This window comes from Oryctolagus cuniculus, chromosome 12, assembly GCF_051225735.1.
Source record: "Oryctolagus cuniculus isolate XC-2025 breed Fujian yellow rabbit chromosome 12, ASM5122573v1, whole genome shotgun sequence".
Classification (NCBI taxonomy): domain Eukaryota; kingdom Metazoa; phylum Chordata; class Mammalia; order Lagomorpha; family Leporidae; genus Oryctolagus; species Oryctolagus cuniculus.
This window is the reverse complement of record NC_142878.1, coordinates 61,516,545-61,533,118: the sequence shown is the minus strand read 5'-3', so window position 1 is coordinate 61,533,118 and position 16,574 is coordinate 61,516,545. Positions and strand designations below refer to the sequence as shown.

Below are 16,574 nucleotides of genomic sequence, written 5' to 3'. Positions count from 1 at the left end.
ACTTGTAAGTCCTCTTCTGCTTCAGCTTCATTTTTTGATGTTGAGCATCCTAAGAAAACAGATAATAGTTAATTAAGCCAGATTTTTTTTTTTGCTTTCAGTTTTTAGTATTAATTAATAATTGGTGATAGTTATTACAACACTTTAGAAGACTGGTCAGAGATCATACTGGTGTTTTTGGCAGACAATCAGATATTCTCTATTTGTACTTGTCCCTTTGTGAGAAAAATAGAGAATAAAGTGACTATTTCACTCTACAGGTAAATTTCTAGTTAATTACTAAAGAGATATTTGCCTTGAAAATATGCTATCCTCCAGCAAGCCCTACCTTGAATTCTCCCCAATACTCAAACTGCTGGGTAGATTATATACATCATATTCCTGGAATTAGGTGATATCAATATGTGATTCATTCAATTTTTGCAAATGCTCTGAGGAAATAGAACTTCATACTCAGAACCAGGATTTTAGTTGCTTTGGTCCATTAACAAATGAGTCTTAATTCACTACTGATAATCAATAGCCAATTGCTGCTATTGACTTTTGCACATCAATGTCTGCATACAAATTTTCATGGTGTCCATTTCTTCAACCTCTTATTTTGATGTACTTTTCAAAATAATACATAGACTGTGATGTGACAAATATAAAACAGGCTAAGGAGTGCATTATTTTATCTTTACCTTTTGTGGGCTTTCAAAGCCTGGGTACTTGCTTAAAGTATAAGAACTTTAGGAAAACAAAGAAAAATGACCTCTACAATGTATACCAACAAAATAGTCAAGAAAATTACCTTGAGAAATATCCTCAATAGCTCTTCGAATGCCTCTATCAAAAGCCCTAGCATCAGCAGGACTTTGAAAGGTAAGGCCGAACTTCTTGTCATCGATCTTCCAGTGGTGAAATGTTGGAGTGACCTTATTATAAATGAGGTCTTTTCTAAGCATACATTCCAAAACCACCTGCCAACAAATGCCAAAGTTAAAAGACATATATCATACGAATCCAATGTAACTCTTAGATACAAATTGAGGTGAGAAAATTGCTCTTACTTTAAAAATGATAAGTATATTTAACATTATCTCTCCATGTATGCCCAAGTAAAAATTTTATTTTATTCTAAATATTTCAAAGGAGGTTACATACTTGTATGTTACTTCTCATTGCTCTTCAATACTTTAGTATATTTTCTTTTTAAAAAAATATTTATTTGAGAGACAGTTATAGACAGAGAAGGAGAGACAGAGGGAAAGGTCTTCCATCTACTGGTTCTAATGGTGGAAATACTAGTTAACAGAGTATTACTAGTTATTAATCTGAACACCATAGCCAATGATGTCATCTTGACCAAAATAAATCAAGGCAGGAGGTATGTAAAATTATAACTCCCCATCTTTCATCCATCTCGAAAGCTGATCATTATCAAAATATCCTTGACTATGATTATTCTTAGCAAATCTTAGTAATTAAAAAATAAATAACCAAGAAAATGACTCAAATTCAGTCCTATCTATAGAAGCAAGGTAACAAAGCTGACTCGGCACTTTTGTCTCTCATTCTGTGATGACTCTACATGCAGTAGAAAAGAATGGATATATCCAGGGCTTTTGCAAATCTGTACTTTGTTAAGGGATCTTAGACAGTATTTATTACACTACCATACGTAACAACAATAACAAAAAAATAATGATTAAAAAAATTCTGGAATACAAAGAGAAAAAATACAGCACTAATGGTCTGGATTGCTGTAACATTTTTATTATATTAATAAATAGCAGAAAAAGTAATATAAAATACAATGGTACACTGGAATTATTAAAAAACTGGAAAGAAATAAAAAACTGAGTTTGATCCTATTGCTTTTATTACATAAAATACTACTAAATTAATTTTAATACATGAAGATATTATTAAAATAGCTCCTCTTTTCAATTTCCTAAAATTAATATTTTCAGCTGTTTTATCTCAGATAAATAAAATTTCAACATGATTTACACTAATGTCCACCACTTATTTTCAAATGATACCTTTTTAGAGGTTCCTAAAACTCACAGAAAATTAAGTTTTTAAAATGAGATTTAAAATTGATGCTGGTGCTGTGGCTTAGCAGGTTAAGCCACCACTTGCAATGCCAGTATCCTGCATCAGAGTGCCAGAAGTCCTGGTATTTCTGTGTCCAATCCAGTATTCCTGCTATTGAACCCAGGAAGAGAGAAGTGGACAGCTCAATCACTTGGGACCCTACTACCCTTCCCTGCTGGCTTTGGCCTGGGCCAGGCCTGACTGTTGTGGATATTTGGGAGTGAACAAGTGAATGGCAGACCTTTCTCTGTGTGTCCATTTGCCTTTAAGTACTTTTTAAAGAAATGAGCTTTAAAATGCACTAGAGGAGCAGGTGTTTGGTGTAGGAGTTAAAATGTTGTGGAAGTGATTCCTGGCTCTGTGGTATAGATTAAGCTTCCATCTGCAGCACTGGCATTCCAAATGGGTGCCAGTTCACATCTGGCTGCTTCTCTTCGGATCCAGCTTGCTGATGATGGCCTGGGAACACATGGGAAGATGGCCCAAGTGCTTTAGCCCCTGCCCCTTTGTGGGAGACCAGGAATAAGTTCCTGGCCCCTGGCTTCAGATCAGCTTAGCTCCAGTCACTGTGGCCATTTGGAGAGTGAACCAGTGGATGTAACACCTTTCTCTCTGTCTCTCCCTCTGTAACTCTGCCTCTGAAATCAATCAATCAATCCTAAAAAAAAAAAATTTGCTTGGGACATTCACATTCTGTAACAAAGTGCCTGGGCTCAAGTCCTGGCTCTGTTTCAGATTCTAAGATTCCTGCTAATGCCTGCCCTGGAAGGCAGCAAGTGATTGCTCAATATTTGGATTCCTGTCACCCATATGGGAAACCCATATGGAGTCCCTGACTCCTAACATCAATCAGGCTTAGCCTGGGCTGCTGCAGACACTGAGAAGTGAACCAAAGGATGGGAGATCATTTTATGCTTCTCTATTTTGCTCCCTCCCTCCCCTTTCAAATAAGTTAAATTTAAAATACTATTTTTAAAGGGACAAACCATAAATTAGAAAAGAATGCACCATGGAAATGGAAAACAAGATGAACTAGCTCTTCAACTCATGCAAATATCTATACAGGAATGTGTTGCACCTCAGTCACATAAATATTAAGTTTACGTATCAGTAACTATGATCTAGAACTCAACTTTTGTTAGTTATTTCTACAAAATAATAGGAAATAAAAATATTTTCTGTTAATATTACATACCATTTACTTAATGTAGCATAAAAACAATTATACTTTAGAAAAAGACCACTATGCTATTAGCTATTATGGATTTAAAACAGGCAGCAGAATAGAAAAGGTAGGTAATTTGTTGGAACTATCACCTAATGTCTTTGTAGATAGATAATTTTTAGGATATGCTTCCCAAACCATTCTGTATCACCCAGCAATTACCTCTTAGTCTGTATGTCCAAAGTCTAACAATTTCTTACCTATTTAAAACACACTGTATTAGAGGGCAAAATGCTAAAAAGGGGGGTGGGGCATCATGGCACAGCAGATTAGGAAATGGTTGCAATGCCAGTATCCTGTATGAGAATGCTGGTTGGAGTTCTGGCAGCTCGACTTCTGATCTAGCTTCCTGTTAATATACTTGGGAAGGCAGCAGAAGATGACCCAAACACCTGGCTCTTGGCTTCAGCCTGGCCTGACTCTGGTTGTTATTGCCATTTGAGGACTGAAACCAGCAGATGGAAAATGTCTCTCCCTCTCCCAAAGCCCCTCTTCCTCCCTGTCACTCTGAATTTCAAATAAATAAGTAAATATATCTTTAAAAGGTGGGGGCCAGTACTCTAATCACACTAAGGACAACATACAGAACACTATGGTTAAGTAATAGAGATATCAAATATCCACCTCGAATTTTAAAAAATCAGTGGTACTGAAGTTGTACAGAAAAAGAGTAAAATGTCTGAAAAAACTTCTACCTATTATGTGATCCATATTAAATTTATAATTTTGAGGAAAAAAATTTAGGGACAGAAGCATTCTTAAAAATTATTGAATTCTGCGGCTTCAGCAGGAAGCTGGTATCAGCAGGCAGAGCAAAGAACCAAACCTAGGCACTTGATGTGGGTGTCTTAAGCACTAGGCTGTACAGTGGCTCTGAGGAGATAATCAGTTAACTACCAGTATAAAATAAAAGGTTTCCTCTGGCCCAGCCTTGGCCATTGTAGCCATCTGAGCACATCCTCTAGGTCTGAAGCAGCGACTGCAATCTTCTAGAATACAAGACCTACTCTTAGAGTTCTTTTGTAGGACAACATTTGGCACTAAAGGAAACAAATAATACCAAATCCTGTAAAGATTATGCTGAACAACTGCCGGAACACATTAAAAATACTAAATGTACAGTTGTAAACCTGAAATACACCTGTAAGTCCAATTAATAGATGAAGAAAATTCTTTCTGGGATTAAGTAGTTCTGGAAGCATGTGAATTTCATCAGGTCTCCATGGTAACTTTGAAGGACATCCATAAATTAGAGAGTAAAAATAAATTTATAAGTGGATCAATCTCCTCATCCCCATTTCCATCCAAAAGATAGTTTAAGTATAAGCAAGCATGTAAACAGTTATTGTAAAAAATATTATTAAATGTTTGAGAATCAGTAAGAATACTTAACAAAGAATATATTGCCAAAGTAATTTGACAAGAATAAACCTTAACTGATCCTTTAAGAAAATGAGTGGTTAACAAAGAACAAATTAAAGAGTTATATTAAAAAATATGTAATGAAAAAAATTTTAAGATTTATCTGATGGCCAGCGCCGCGGCTCAATAGGCTAATCCTCCACCTAGCAGCGCCAGCACACCAGGTTCTGGTCCCAGTCGGGGCGCCGGATTCTTTCCCGGTTGCTCCTTTTCCAGTCCAGCTCTCTGCTGTGGCCAGGGAGTGCAGTGGAGGATGGCCCAAGTGCTTGGGCCCTGCACCCGCATGGGAGACCAGGAGAAGCACCTGGCTCCTGCCTTCGGATCAGCGCGGTGCGCTGGCCGCAGCGCGCCAGCCACTGGAGGGTGAACCAACGGCAAAGGAAGACCTTTCTCTCTATCTCTCTCTCTCACTATCCACTCTGCCTGTCAAAAAAAAAAAAAAAAAAAAAAAAGATTTATCTGAAAGGCACAGTGACACACACACACACACACACACACACACGAGAAAGAGAAAGAGAAGGAGAGGGAGAGAGAGAGAAATAGAGATCTTCCACCCACTCGTTCACTCCCCAAATAGTCACAATGGTCCAGGCTGGGCCAGGCTGAAGCCAGGAGCCTGGAACTCCATCCCAGACTGCACTGGAAACAGAACAGCTGGAACTTGAACCAGCACTGATATACAATCCTGTGATGAAATCTTAAACTAGAAAAAGCTACAAAAATTCAAAAGCACATAAATGCTTATACTGACTCTACAAAAAAAAAAAAAAAAAAAGACTTTTGCACACCAATGTATCTGATCAGGTTTGAGTCAATATCTTAAACATCTTTCAATCCACTGAATTTTTGTTCTGTTTTTATTCTTTCTTAAGATTAAATGGATTTTAAATTTAAAAATTTATAGATAAATAGGTGAATTCCTGTGGGGTTTAAGGAAAATTATACTGTTAGTATAAATTTATTAAAATCTGATATAGATGAAGGGAGAGATGACAAATGGTTTCCCTATAATAATAGGCTAAAAGTTAAAAGGCAGTGTGTGGGGGAGGGCAAGAAGAAAGGTGGTTGATGAGAATTAATATTAATATGAGCAAAAATAAAATTATTAAGGTGTGAAAAATAGAAGGGGCAGGGAACAGGACACACTTCCCAAGAATGAAGAAAAATGTTAGTACTGTGTAAGAAGAATTTGGTATAATAATTAGTTGAGCTTGTGGGCTTTGCAGCTAGGACTAGCTGGGTCTCATCCAGTCTCTACCATTTCCAGTTGACTTCTGAGAATTAAATAAGGTAATACTTGAAATACTCAAAATAGTGCCCAGAACAGAGTAAACCTTATTAAAACTGGCTGTGATGGTAAATATTGGTTGTGATGGTGCTGTTGGTTACCAGGTGATGCCACTGGCCCATAGCAGTTTAGCTGACATGAGAGGCTGGGAAGTTATTATTTACAAGAAGATATTTTTTATACAATTTGCGAGAGGGAATGGTACTAATGATAGATACAGGTATATGATTTCAAAGAATTTTTGTGAATCATTTCTGGAGAATTTGCTAATGGATTCTAAAGATAGTAAAAATGCTTCAATCTTCACTGTTTTTCTTTCATCAGAAACAAATTCTAGGGTAAGAATTTATAAGGGAAAAAGAGTAGGACTGTGGTCACTAAATAACTAAAACTTGTGAAGATGTATTCCAAATTATTTTGGGAAACACAGAGCAAAAATCCCATCGTAAGATTCCTGTACTGTTTGCTAGAAGCATTTAAAATAGACTAAGCCAAAAACAGGTATGAGTGTATTTTTGTTTCACTAATAACTAATAATTTGGGAGAGGAGAGTAAAATTAAACATATGCTTTTAAACTACTATGTACTTTATTATACTCGCGACCTTACAAGTAGTTAATTACATGTTTACAAATAGTATTATTAAAGTAGTAGTATGGTTGGTAACTACATATAAAAGTTTAGTAATTTTAATCCAATGAAAAATCATTTCATTTTTGAAAAAAAAAAATCCAAATTCAAAACAAGTTACCTGACAATCAAAGTTTGGCAACTGGTACCAGAAATAGGTGCTTTATATTACAAACTTTATTTTTCTGGATATAAAAAAATGATCCTTGGAAAAGACACTATGACATCCTATTAAATATGGAATTACATTGTTATCAAATGCACATGTTTACTAATTATTTACTTATAAAAACTGTTTATAAGTGTTTATAAGTTTAACACTGTCTTAAAATAAGGAGTTTAGAATATTTTTTAAAAGCTAATAAAATCAACAACGGCATTGATTCTGACATAAAAGCAGTGCTGCTACTTCAAAAGGGAGGAAAGAAAAGAACAAAGGAAGAAACGGAATGAAATTTTTGCAATAATGGGACATTGTTTAACATATATTATTTTTGTACAATTAAATAGTTCATATAAAACAGCAAGTTAGAGAAGACATCAAACATTTGATGGACACATACTTCACTTCCACTAAGAAAAGACAGTAATGGAACGCCAGAATCTACTAGTTTCCAAATTCCAATAAGGCCCAAACCTACCTAGTCCCTATGGAAACAAGCAGATAGATAGAAAATGACAGTACACATATATACGTGCAAGTAATAGAAATTAAGTAACAAATTAGAAATAAAATTGAACCAGAGGACCAGACACATGACAATAGGGATCTGAAAAAGTATGCACCTAGAAAATAATTTAATACTGGAAAAAGATGGTGGATCCTGAAAGTGACATTCAAACAAAATGAGCTCTTAGGCAAAAAAGTTTAATGTTCACTTAGGAACATAAATGCATCTATAGATTTAGATTTGGTTTCTTCTTTTTTTAAAGGAATTTATTAATATATTCAGTTCTCAGAGTAACACCAATGCCTAATTACCACAACTAAATTTTCATCAATTCACATGTTAATGAATGGAAAAGAAAGCAAAATGAACTCACTATCCAACTTAAAATCTTAAAAAGGAATACAATAAACTGGAGGAATATAAATAAAAATAAATAACATTCTGAAGAAAAAAATTTTTTCTTTTCCCCTAGTTACACATTTGTTTATTAGAATATTATGGCTGAGGGGTGCTGGCGCTGTGGAGCAGCAGGTTAACACCCCAGCCTGAAGTGCCAGCATCCATATGGGCGCTGGTTCAAGCCCCGGCTGCTCCACTTCCTATCCAGCTCTCTGCTATGGCCTGGCAAAGCAGAAGATGGCCCAAGTTCTTGAGCCCCTGCACCCACATAGACGACTTGGAGGAAGCTCCTGGCTCCTGGCTTCAGATTGGCGCAGCTCTGGCCCTTGCAGCCAATTGATGGAAGACCTCTCTCTCTCTCTCTGCCTCTCTTCTCTCTGTGTAACTCTGACTTTCAAATAAATAAATAAATCTTTAAAAAAATAAAAAAATTAATAAAAAAGAATATTATGGCTGGGGCCAGCACTGTGGTGCACTAGGTTAATCCTCTGCCTGCAGCACCAGCATTCCATATGGGTGCTGGTTATAGTCCCGGATGCTCTTCTTCCAATCTAGCTCTCTGCTGTGGCCTGGGAAAACAGCAGAGGATGGCCCAGATGCTTGGGCCCCTGCACCCGCATGGGAGATCAGGAGGAGGCACTTGGCTCCTGGCTTAAGATTGGCACAGCTCTGGCTATTGTGGCCACCTGGGGAGTGAACCAACAGAAGGAAGACCTTTCTCTCTGTTTTTCCCTCTCACTGTCTGTAACTCTACCTCTCAAATAAATAAATAAAAATCTTAAAAAAAAAAAAAAAAGAATATGATGACTAACAACTGGCATTGTAATGCAGTAGGTTGGGGCACTGCTTACAATGCTGGCATCCCATGTTAGGACGTAGCTGCTCTGCTTCAGATCCAGTACCTGCTACACACATGGGCGATCCAGATGGAATTTCTGGCTTCTGGCTTTGGCTTGGCCTAGTCCTGGCTGTTGTGGCCATTTGGAGAGTGAAGCAGAGGATGAAAAATTTTTTTCTCTCCCTATTTCTGCCTCTCTTTGTCACTCTGGATCACTACTCTAGTTAATGTATTATTTTCATTTTTAACAGCTTTTAACTGACCAAGGAGACCAGTTTCATGCTGACACTTCTGTCTTTTCAAGATTATTCCATCTCTGGATGGAGTACTCTTTTCCTGACACAACATGTTATGTGAGTATATCCCAGGAAATGATGCAAGGAATATAACTATGGAGAAATATCAGATTAAGTACAAATTGAGAAATAATCTACAAAATAACTGCACAGTAATAGTTGAATACATTTATGTTTTCCAAGAATGAGGAACTATTCCATTTTAAAAACTAAAGAGATATGGGCCGGCGCCGCGGCTCACTAGGCTAACCCTCCGCCTAGCGGCGCCGGCACACCGGGTTCTAGTCCCGGTCGGGGCGCCGGATTCTGTCCCGGTTGCCCCTCTTCCAGGCCAGCTCTCTGCTGTGGCCAGGGAGTGCAGTGGAGGATGGCCCAAGTGCTTGGGCCCTGCACCCCATGGGAGACCAGGAAAAGTACCTGGCTCCTGGCTCATGCCATTGGATCAGCGCGGTGCGCCGGCCGCAGCACGCTGGCCGCGGCGGCCATTGGAGGGTGAACCAACGGCAAAGGAAGACCTTTCTCTCTGTCTCTCTCTCTCACTGTCCACTCTGCCTGTCAAAAAAATAAAAAAATAAAAAAAAAACTAAAGAGATATGACACATAAATGCTATATGATCTTTTACTGAAGACACAAAAATATGAAATGAATATTATGGAAGTGATGGCAAACTGGAACGTGCACTATAGATTAAAGTATTGTATTTATGTTAAACTTCCTAAATATAACTCAACTGTGATTTTTGTAATAGAATATCCATGTTCTTAGGAAACATACACTGAAGTATAAAGTGGTAAAAGACAGGCTTCATGCAACTTATTACACATAGGTATAGAAAATAAGAAGGAGCAAACATGTGAATGAGTGAATGAGTGACTGTGTGTATATGTGTGTACTAGGGAGGTAGACAGAAAGAGAAAACCAATGTGGCAAATGGCCCAAACTGGAGAATTGAGTTCTTGGTACTATTCTTGTCAAAAAAAGCATTCTTTGCAAAGACCAGTGAAATAGATAAACAGGAAAAAAAGTAGAAATATAAATAAACCATTTTAGAAATGAAAAGAGAGACAAAACTGACAGCATGACAAAGATTTAAAAAGTAACAAAGAATACACTGAAAAGCTCTGGAACTCTCAATTGGACCTAACTGAAATAGGTAATTTTCTTTTCTTTCTTTTTCTTTTTTTTTTTTTTTAAGATTTATTCATCTATTTGAAAGAGTTATACAGAGAGAGGAGAGGCAGTGAGAGAAAGAAAGGTCTTCCATCCGATGGTTCACTTCCCAATTGGCTGCAATGGCTGGAGCTATGCCAATCCGAAGCTAGGAGCCAGGAGTTTCCTCCAGGTCTCCCATGTGGGTGCAGAGGCCCAAAGACTTGGGCCATTTTCTACTGCCTTCCCAGGCCATAGTAGAGAGCTGGATCGGAAGTGGAGCAGCCGGGTCTCGAACCAGCACCCATATGGGATGCCGGCACTTCAGGCCAGGGCATTAACCTGCTGCGCCATAGTGCTGGCCCCAGAAATAGAGAATTTTCTATGAAGAAAGGTTTACTTCAAAAGATTGAAAAGTAAAATAAAGACATTAGAGATTAATTACCATTTAAAAAATTGAACAAGTAGAAAATAAGAATGAATGGGGATGAGGGAATGGAACGAGAGATAAATTAAGATTCCATCAACTTCTCTATGAGAAGTACTAAAAACAAATCAAACACTAGGGGCTACAGGGAGATCAGCCTTTGTAGAGTCTGTAGGGGTTTGCTAGCAGTAAAAGGAGGGTAACATCAAACTGATTCCTGTTTAGGTTACTTCTCTAACTTCTGATGGCCACAATGAAGAATAATAAAAAAATTCTTGATCTAGCCCCCTCTGCCATTGCTGGAAGCCAGGTGACCCCATGGCTCCAACCATCCTAATGGGATTCAATGCTCCTACTTCCCTGCCCACCCTCACCCCTCTCCCCACCCCGGCAAAGTTTTAAAGGACCTGTTCCTGAACATGTGGGTCTTTCTCTCCATCTCTCTGTCTCTCTCCCTCTCTCAATCTATTTTCTCTCCATCTCTCTGTCTCTTTCGATCTCTCACACTCTCCTTCCCCCTCTTTTCCTTCTTCGCCCCTTCCCTCCAGCCTGTCGAGTTTCCCCCAATAAACCCTTCCACTTTAAAAAAACATTCTTGATACAGCAATAATCCTATTTCTTGATATGGCTCTTTCCAAGTACCCACAAGCTGCTAGATTTCAGAATTGCCGGAAAAAAAAAAAAAGTAAGCTTAGATGGTTTTCTTTTCCTTCAACTGAGTATATATAATATGGAGAGGAGCCCATAGAAATTTGATGGAATTAATCTCAATGAACTAATCATTTAACAGCCATCAATATTTACAAATAAATTTATACACAATACCTACATAACAAAAACCATTTAGAAGCACTATTTAGAAAAACAAGGATATTAAAAAAAAGATAGGTCTTCAGACTTTGACAGCTGACGTAGACATAAAAAGGACACATGAGACCTGAACACTTTAAAGAATAAGGTTAAACTTCATATGCAAAGTTAAAAAAACAGTGAACTGAATGCCTCTGAAAAGTCTATGGATATTAAAAAGGCGGAAAGGTCTCAATAATTGAAGTTCCTACTTGAGGAAATTAGAAGAAAGAACAAAATAAATCCAAAGCAAGCAAAAAAAAAAAATACAAAAAGAAAAACCAATGAAACAAAAAGCTTGTTTTAAAAAAGTGGTCAATAAAGCCAATACATTGTTAGACAAATTAAAAGGACAAAAACATAAATTACCAATTACAGGAATGAAACAAAGGATACTGCTAAAGATCCTGCAGCCTTTAAAATAATAAAGTTATTAAGAATTTTATATACATAAATTACAACTTAAAAATGGACCAATTATTCAAAAATCAAATTGTCAAAACTCAACCAAGATAAAATAGATAACCATTAAATAAAATTAATTTGTAATTTAAAATTTTTTGAAAAGAACTCTCTAAACATGTAAATGGTTTCACTAAAGAATCACTGAAAACAGAATATATTTGTGTGTGTGTTTGTGTGTCCTAAAAAAGCAAACTATAGACCAGTATCTCTTGTGAACTTAAATGCAAAGCTCCTAAAAAAAAAAATTAGCTACTCAAATCCAACAATATATAAAAAGATTACATATTGTGACCTAATGGGATTCAGGTACACAAGACTGGTTCAACATTAGAAGAAAAAAAAAAAAAAAACAATAAATGTAATAAATTGTATTAATGGGCAAGGATGTAATATCAATTAACAGAAAACAATGCGTGACAAACTTCAATCCTTTTCACGATAAAAATTTATTGGCAAGTTGGAAATAAAAGGGAAATATCTCAATTTGATAAGGAATTTTTTTTTTTTTTAATTTTCGACAGGCAGAGTGGACAGTGAGAGAGAGAGACAGAGAGAAAGGTCTTCCTTTGCCATTGGTTCACCCTCCAATGGCCGCCGCGGCCGGCATGCTGCGGCCGGCGCTCTGCACTGATCTGATGGCAGGAGCCAGGTACTTATCCTGGTCTCCCATGGGGTGCAGGGCCCAAGCACTTGGGCCATCCTCCACTGCACTCTCTGGCCACAGCAGAGAGCTGACCTGGAAGAGGGGCAACCGGGACAAGAATCTGGTGTGCCGGTGCCGCAAGGCAGAGGATTAGCCTAGTGAGCCACGGTGCCGGCTCTGATAAGGAATTTATACAACAAATTATCCAGCTTACATGAAACTAAAAACTCAAATTCTGGATGTAATTCCATTAAGACAAAGAACAACACAAGAATATCTACCATTATTACTCTATTCAACATAAAATTGAATGTTCTAGCCATTGTAATAATGGAAGAAAAAGAAAGGTTATTCATACTGAAAATGAAGAACCAAAGCTATTAATATTTGCAGATGACATGACAGTTTACATTAAAAAAACAAATCATAGGGAATTTACAAAACAAATCAAAACAAAACAAAAACAAAAAAATTCTCAGGCTACCATTGTGGCAGAGCAGATAAAGCCACCACTTTTGACACCAGCATCCCATGATGAGCAACAGTTCAAGTCCCAGTTGATTTACTTCCAATCCAGCTCCCTGCTAATAGCCTGAGAGAGCAGCTGAGGATGGCACAAATACCTGGGCTTTGCCACCCAGTAGGAGACCCATGGATGAAGCTCCTGACACCTGGCTTTGGCCTGGCTCAGCCCTGGCCGTTGCGGCCACTTGGGAAGCGAATCAATAGATGGAAGTTTTCTAACTCTTTCAAATAAAATAAATAAATCTCAACAACAATAAAAACAACAACAACAACAACAAAAAACCCTTTCAATTCAATAAGGTAACAGGTACAAAATCAACATATGAAAATTAACTGTATTTCTATGTACATACAATGTAAAAGCAGTAACCAAAATTAAAAATACAATAGTACTTAAAATTGCTCCAAAGAAAACTTAACACTTAGGTATACAAACACTTAGGCTAGTAAAATGCTTAGGATCTGAGTGCTGAAGATCACAAAATGCTAATGAAAGAATTCAAAAACCTAAGTAGAGACTCAGTATATTCACAGATTAGAAAAGTCATTACAGATCAATGACTATCAAAATCCCAATAAATATTTAGTGGACAGAAACAAGAATAATGTAAAATTTATATGAAGGGCACAAGTTTTAGCAGTGCTGAAAGAATAAGAAAATAACAGAGGAATCACTTTATCTAGTATTAGAGCTTATTATTATAACTACAGTAATTCAGTGTGTGATCTACACAAATATGCTTAACTGACTTTAGCAAGAGCACAAAATTAATTCAAGAAAGAACAACCTTTTAGATAAATGGTGCTAGAACAACTGAACATTCACAGGCAAAAAAAAAAAAAAACAACCTACTGAATTAAGTACCATGCTTTATACAAAAATTAACTGAAATGGATTATGGGATTAAATATAAAATGTAAAACCAGACAACTAACAAAAAAATACCCTTCAAGATCTACAGCTATGCAGAGTTTTGGGATTTAAGAATAAAAGTATGAATCATGCAAAGACAAACTGATACAATGGACTTTATCAAAATTTACAACTGTTCTGCAAAAGATCCTGTTAAGAGCATGAAAGATGGGCTGAGTTGGGTACTGCTTCAGAACCCTCCATTCCACTTAGGAGAGCCTTGTGCTAATGCACATCCTGGGAGGCAGCAGATGATGGCTCAAGTATTTGGGTCCCTGCCACCCACGTAAAAGATTCAGATGGAATTCCAGGCTCCTGTCTTTGGTCTGGTCCATCCCTGGTTGTCCAGAGAATTTGGGGAGTCTACTATCAGATGGAAAATCTCTGTCTTTCACAAAAAATAAAAATTTCTAAGAAAACCACAATGAGATATCACTACATATCCAGCAGAAGGATTAAAATATAGTGATGACTACATAAAAATGCTGGCACAGTCATTTACAAAACTGGGTACTTTTTTTTTTTTTTTTGACAGGCAGAGTGGACAGTGAGAGAGAGAGAGAAAGAGAAAGGTCTTACTTTGCCATTGGTTCACCCTCCAATGGCCGCCTGATGGTGGCAAGGAAACTTGCTTTATCTACTCTGAAAAGCTTGACAGTTTCTTTGAAAACTAAACACACAACTACCATACAACCCAGCAAGAGCATTTTGGGTCATGTTTGCAGAAAACAACAATACTCATAGCGGCCTTATTTCCAATAGCCATGCATTGCACACAGCCTAGATACTATCCCTCAACGAGTCAACAGTTAACCAAACTTACCTATCACAGATTGTTGTAAACAATAAAATGGAACAGGGGCCACATTGTGGCATAGCAGTGCCGGCATCCCATATGGGCGTTAGTTCGAAACCCGGCTACTCCACTTCCTGTCCAGCCCTCTGCTATGGCCTGGGAAAGCAGTGGAAGATGGCCCAAGTCCTTGGGTCCCTGCACCCATGTAGGAGACCCGAAAGAAGCTCCTGGCTTCTAGCTTTGGATTGGCGAAGCTCCGGCCATTGCGGCCATCTGGGCAGTGAACCAGCAGGAGACTGGGAAGAAGCACCTGGCTCCTGGCTTTGGATCGGCGCAGCCCCGGCCACTGTGGCCATCTGGGGAGAGAACCAACGGAAGGAAGACCTTTCTTTCTGTCTTTCCCTCTCACTGTCTGTAACTTTACCTCTCAGATAAATAACAAAATCTTTAAAAAAAAAAAAAAAAAAGATTTCTATAAGAATAAGGTGAAACTCACTCCTCCCTAAAATTGTTAAAGCTAATTAACTGGGGGAAGTAGTGTTGGCAGATATTAAACCCTACATCAAAGTCACAATGATTTCAAAGTTGTAATATTCACCTAAGAATCAAAAGACAAGTAGAATTGAAAAAGAAGTGCTGCTGACTGCATACTATCCTCCAGCCTCATCATTCATATGTTGAAAGATCTAAAACCAAGGCGACTTGGAGATCAGACCTATTAGAAACTAAAAAGTCAAATGAGGTCACAAATGTAGGGCACTAACCTATAGGGCTGGTGCCCTTGTAATTAAGAATAAAGACACAAGAGTTCTCTCTGTAGGCCATGTGAGGACACAGTCAGGAAGATAGCCTGTACCATAAACAAAAACAATCAATATCTTGATCGGATTTCCCAGCCTCCAGAACAGTGAGAAGGTAGAATTCTGTTGTGTAAATCATATTTTGTTAAGAAAGCCAACGCAGACTACATCAGGAAATCTAGCACATATAAAGTACTCCAACAGTGAGCCATCTAACAATCAATCAACTAAAAGCATGGCACATTCAAATTATAATTCAGATTCTAATAAAATAAAAGTAGTTAGGAATATCTGGAAATGCCAGCAATAATTTAAGGTCAAAGAGTTTGGATTTTGATTTAGCTGTAACACTTTAACAACAATTAGAATATAATGGAAAGGATGAGAAATACATTATAAAACATATTGCTATCAAGTATAAAAGAATAAGATGAAGCCAAGAGGATGCTGATGAACCTGTACAAATGAATATAAACCAGTATAGGGGCCGGCACTGTGGCGCAGCAGGTTAACACCCTGGTCTTAAGCGCTGGCATCCCATATGGGCGCCGGTTTGAGATCCGGCTGCTCCACTTCCAATCCAGCTCTCTGCTATGGCCTGGGAAAGCAGTAGAAGAGGGCCCAAGTCCTTGGGCCTCTGCACTTGGGAGACCGGAGGAAGCTCCTAGCTCCTGGCTCCTGGCTTCGAATCAGCTTCTGGCCATTGCGGCCAACTGGGGAGTGAACCGTTGGATGGAAGACCTCTCTCTCTGCCTCTCCTTCTCTCTCTCTGTAACTCTGACTTTCAAATAAATAAGTAAATCTTTATTTATTTATTTATTTGTTTTATTTTTTGACAGGCAGAGTGGACAGTGAGAGAGAGAGAGACAGAGAGAAAGGTCTTCCTTTGCCGTTGGTTCACCCTCCAATGGCCACCGCGGCCGGCGCACCGCGCTGATCTGATGGCGGGAGCCAGGAGCCAGGTGCTTTTCCTGGTCTCCCATGGGGTGCAGGGCCCAAGCACCTGGGCCATCCTCCACTGCACTCCCTGGCCACATCAGAGAGCTGGCCTGGAAGAGGGGCAACCGGGACAGAATCCGGCACCCCGACCGGGACTAGAACCCGGTGTGCCGGCGCCGCTAGGCGGAGGATTAGCCTAGTGAGCCGCGGCGCCGG

General features: G+C 38.3%; 1 protein-coding gene across 3 annotated transcripts in view; it reads right to left on the bottom strand.

Moving 5' to 3' along the window:
• Window positions 1-16,574, bottom strand: part of SPRED1 (sprouty related EVH1 domain containing 1) — a 124,775-nt gene that overhangs the window by 33,012 nt on the left and 75,189 nt on the right. For all 3 annotated transcript variants that reach the window (XM_008269229.5, XM_070053969.2, XM_008269230.5), the window contains exons 3-4: window positions 794-962; window positions 3-49 (exon numbers count right to left, since the gene is read on the bottom strand). In XM_008269229.5, the coding sequence (XP_008267451.1) occupies window positions 3-49; window positions 794-962 (216 nt within the window). The remainder of the gene's footprint in view (window positions 1-2; window positions 50-793; window positions 963-16,574) is intronic.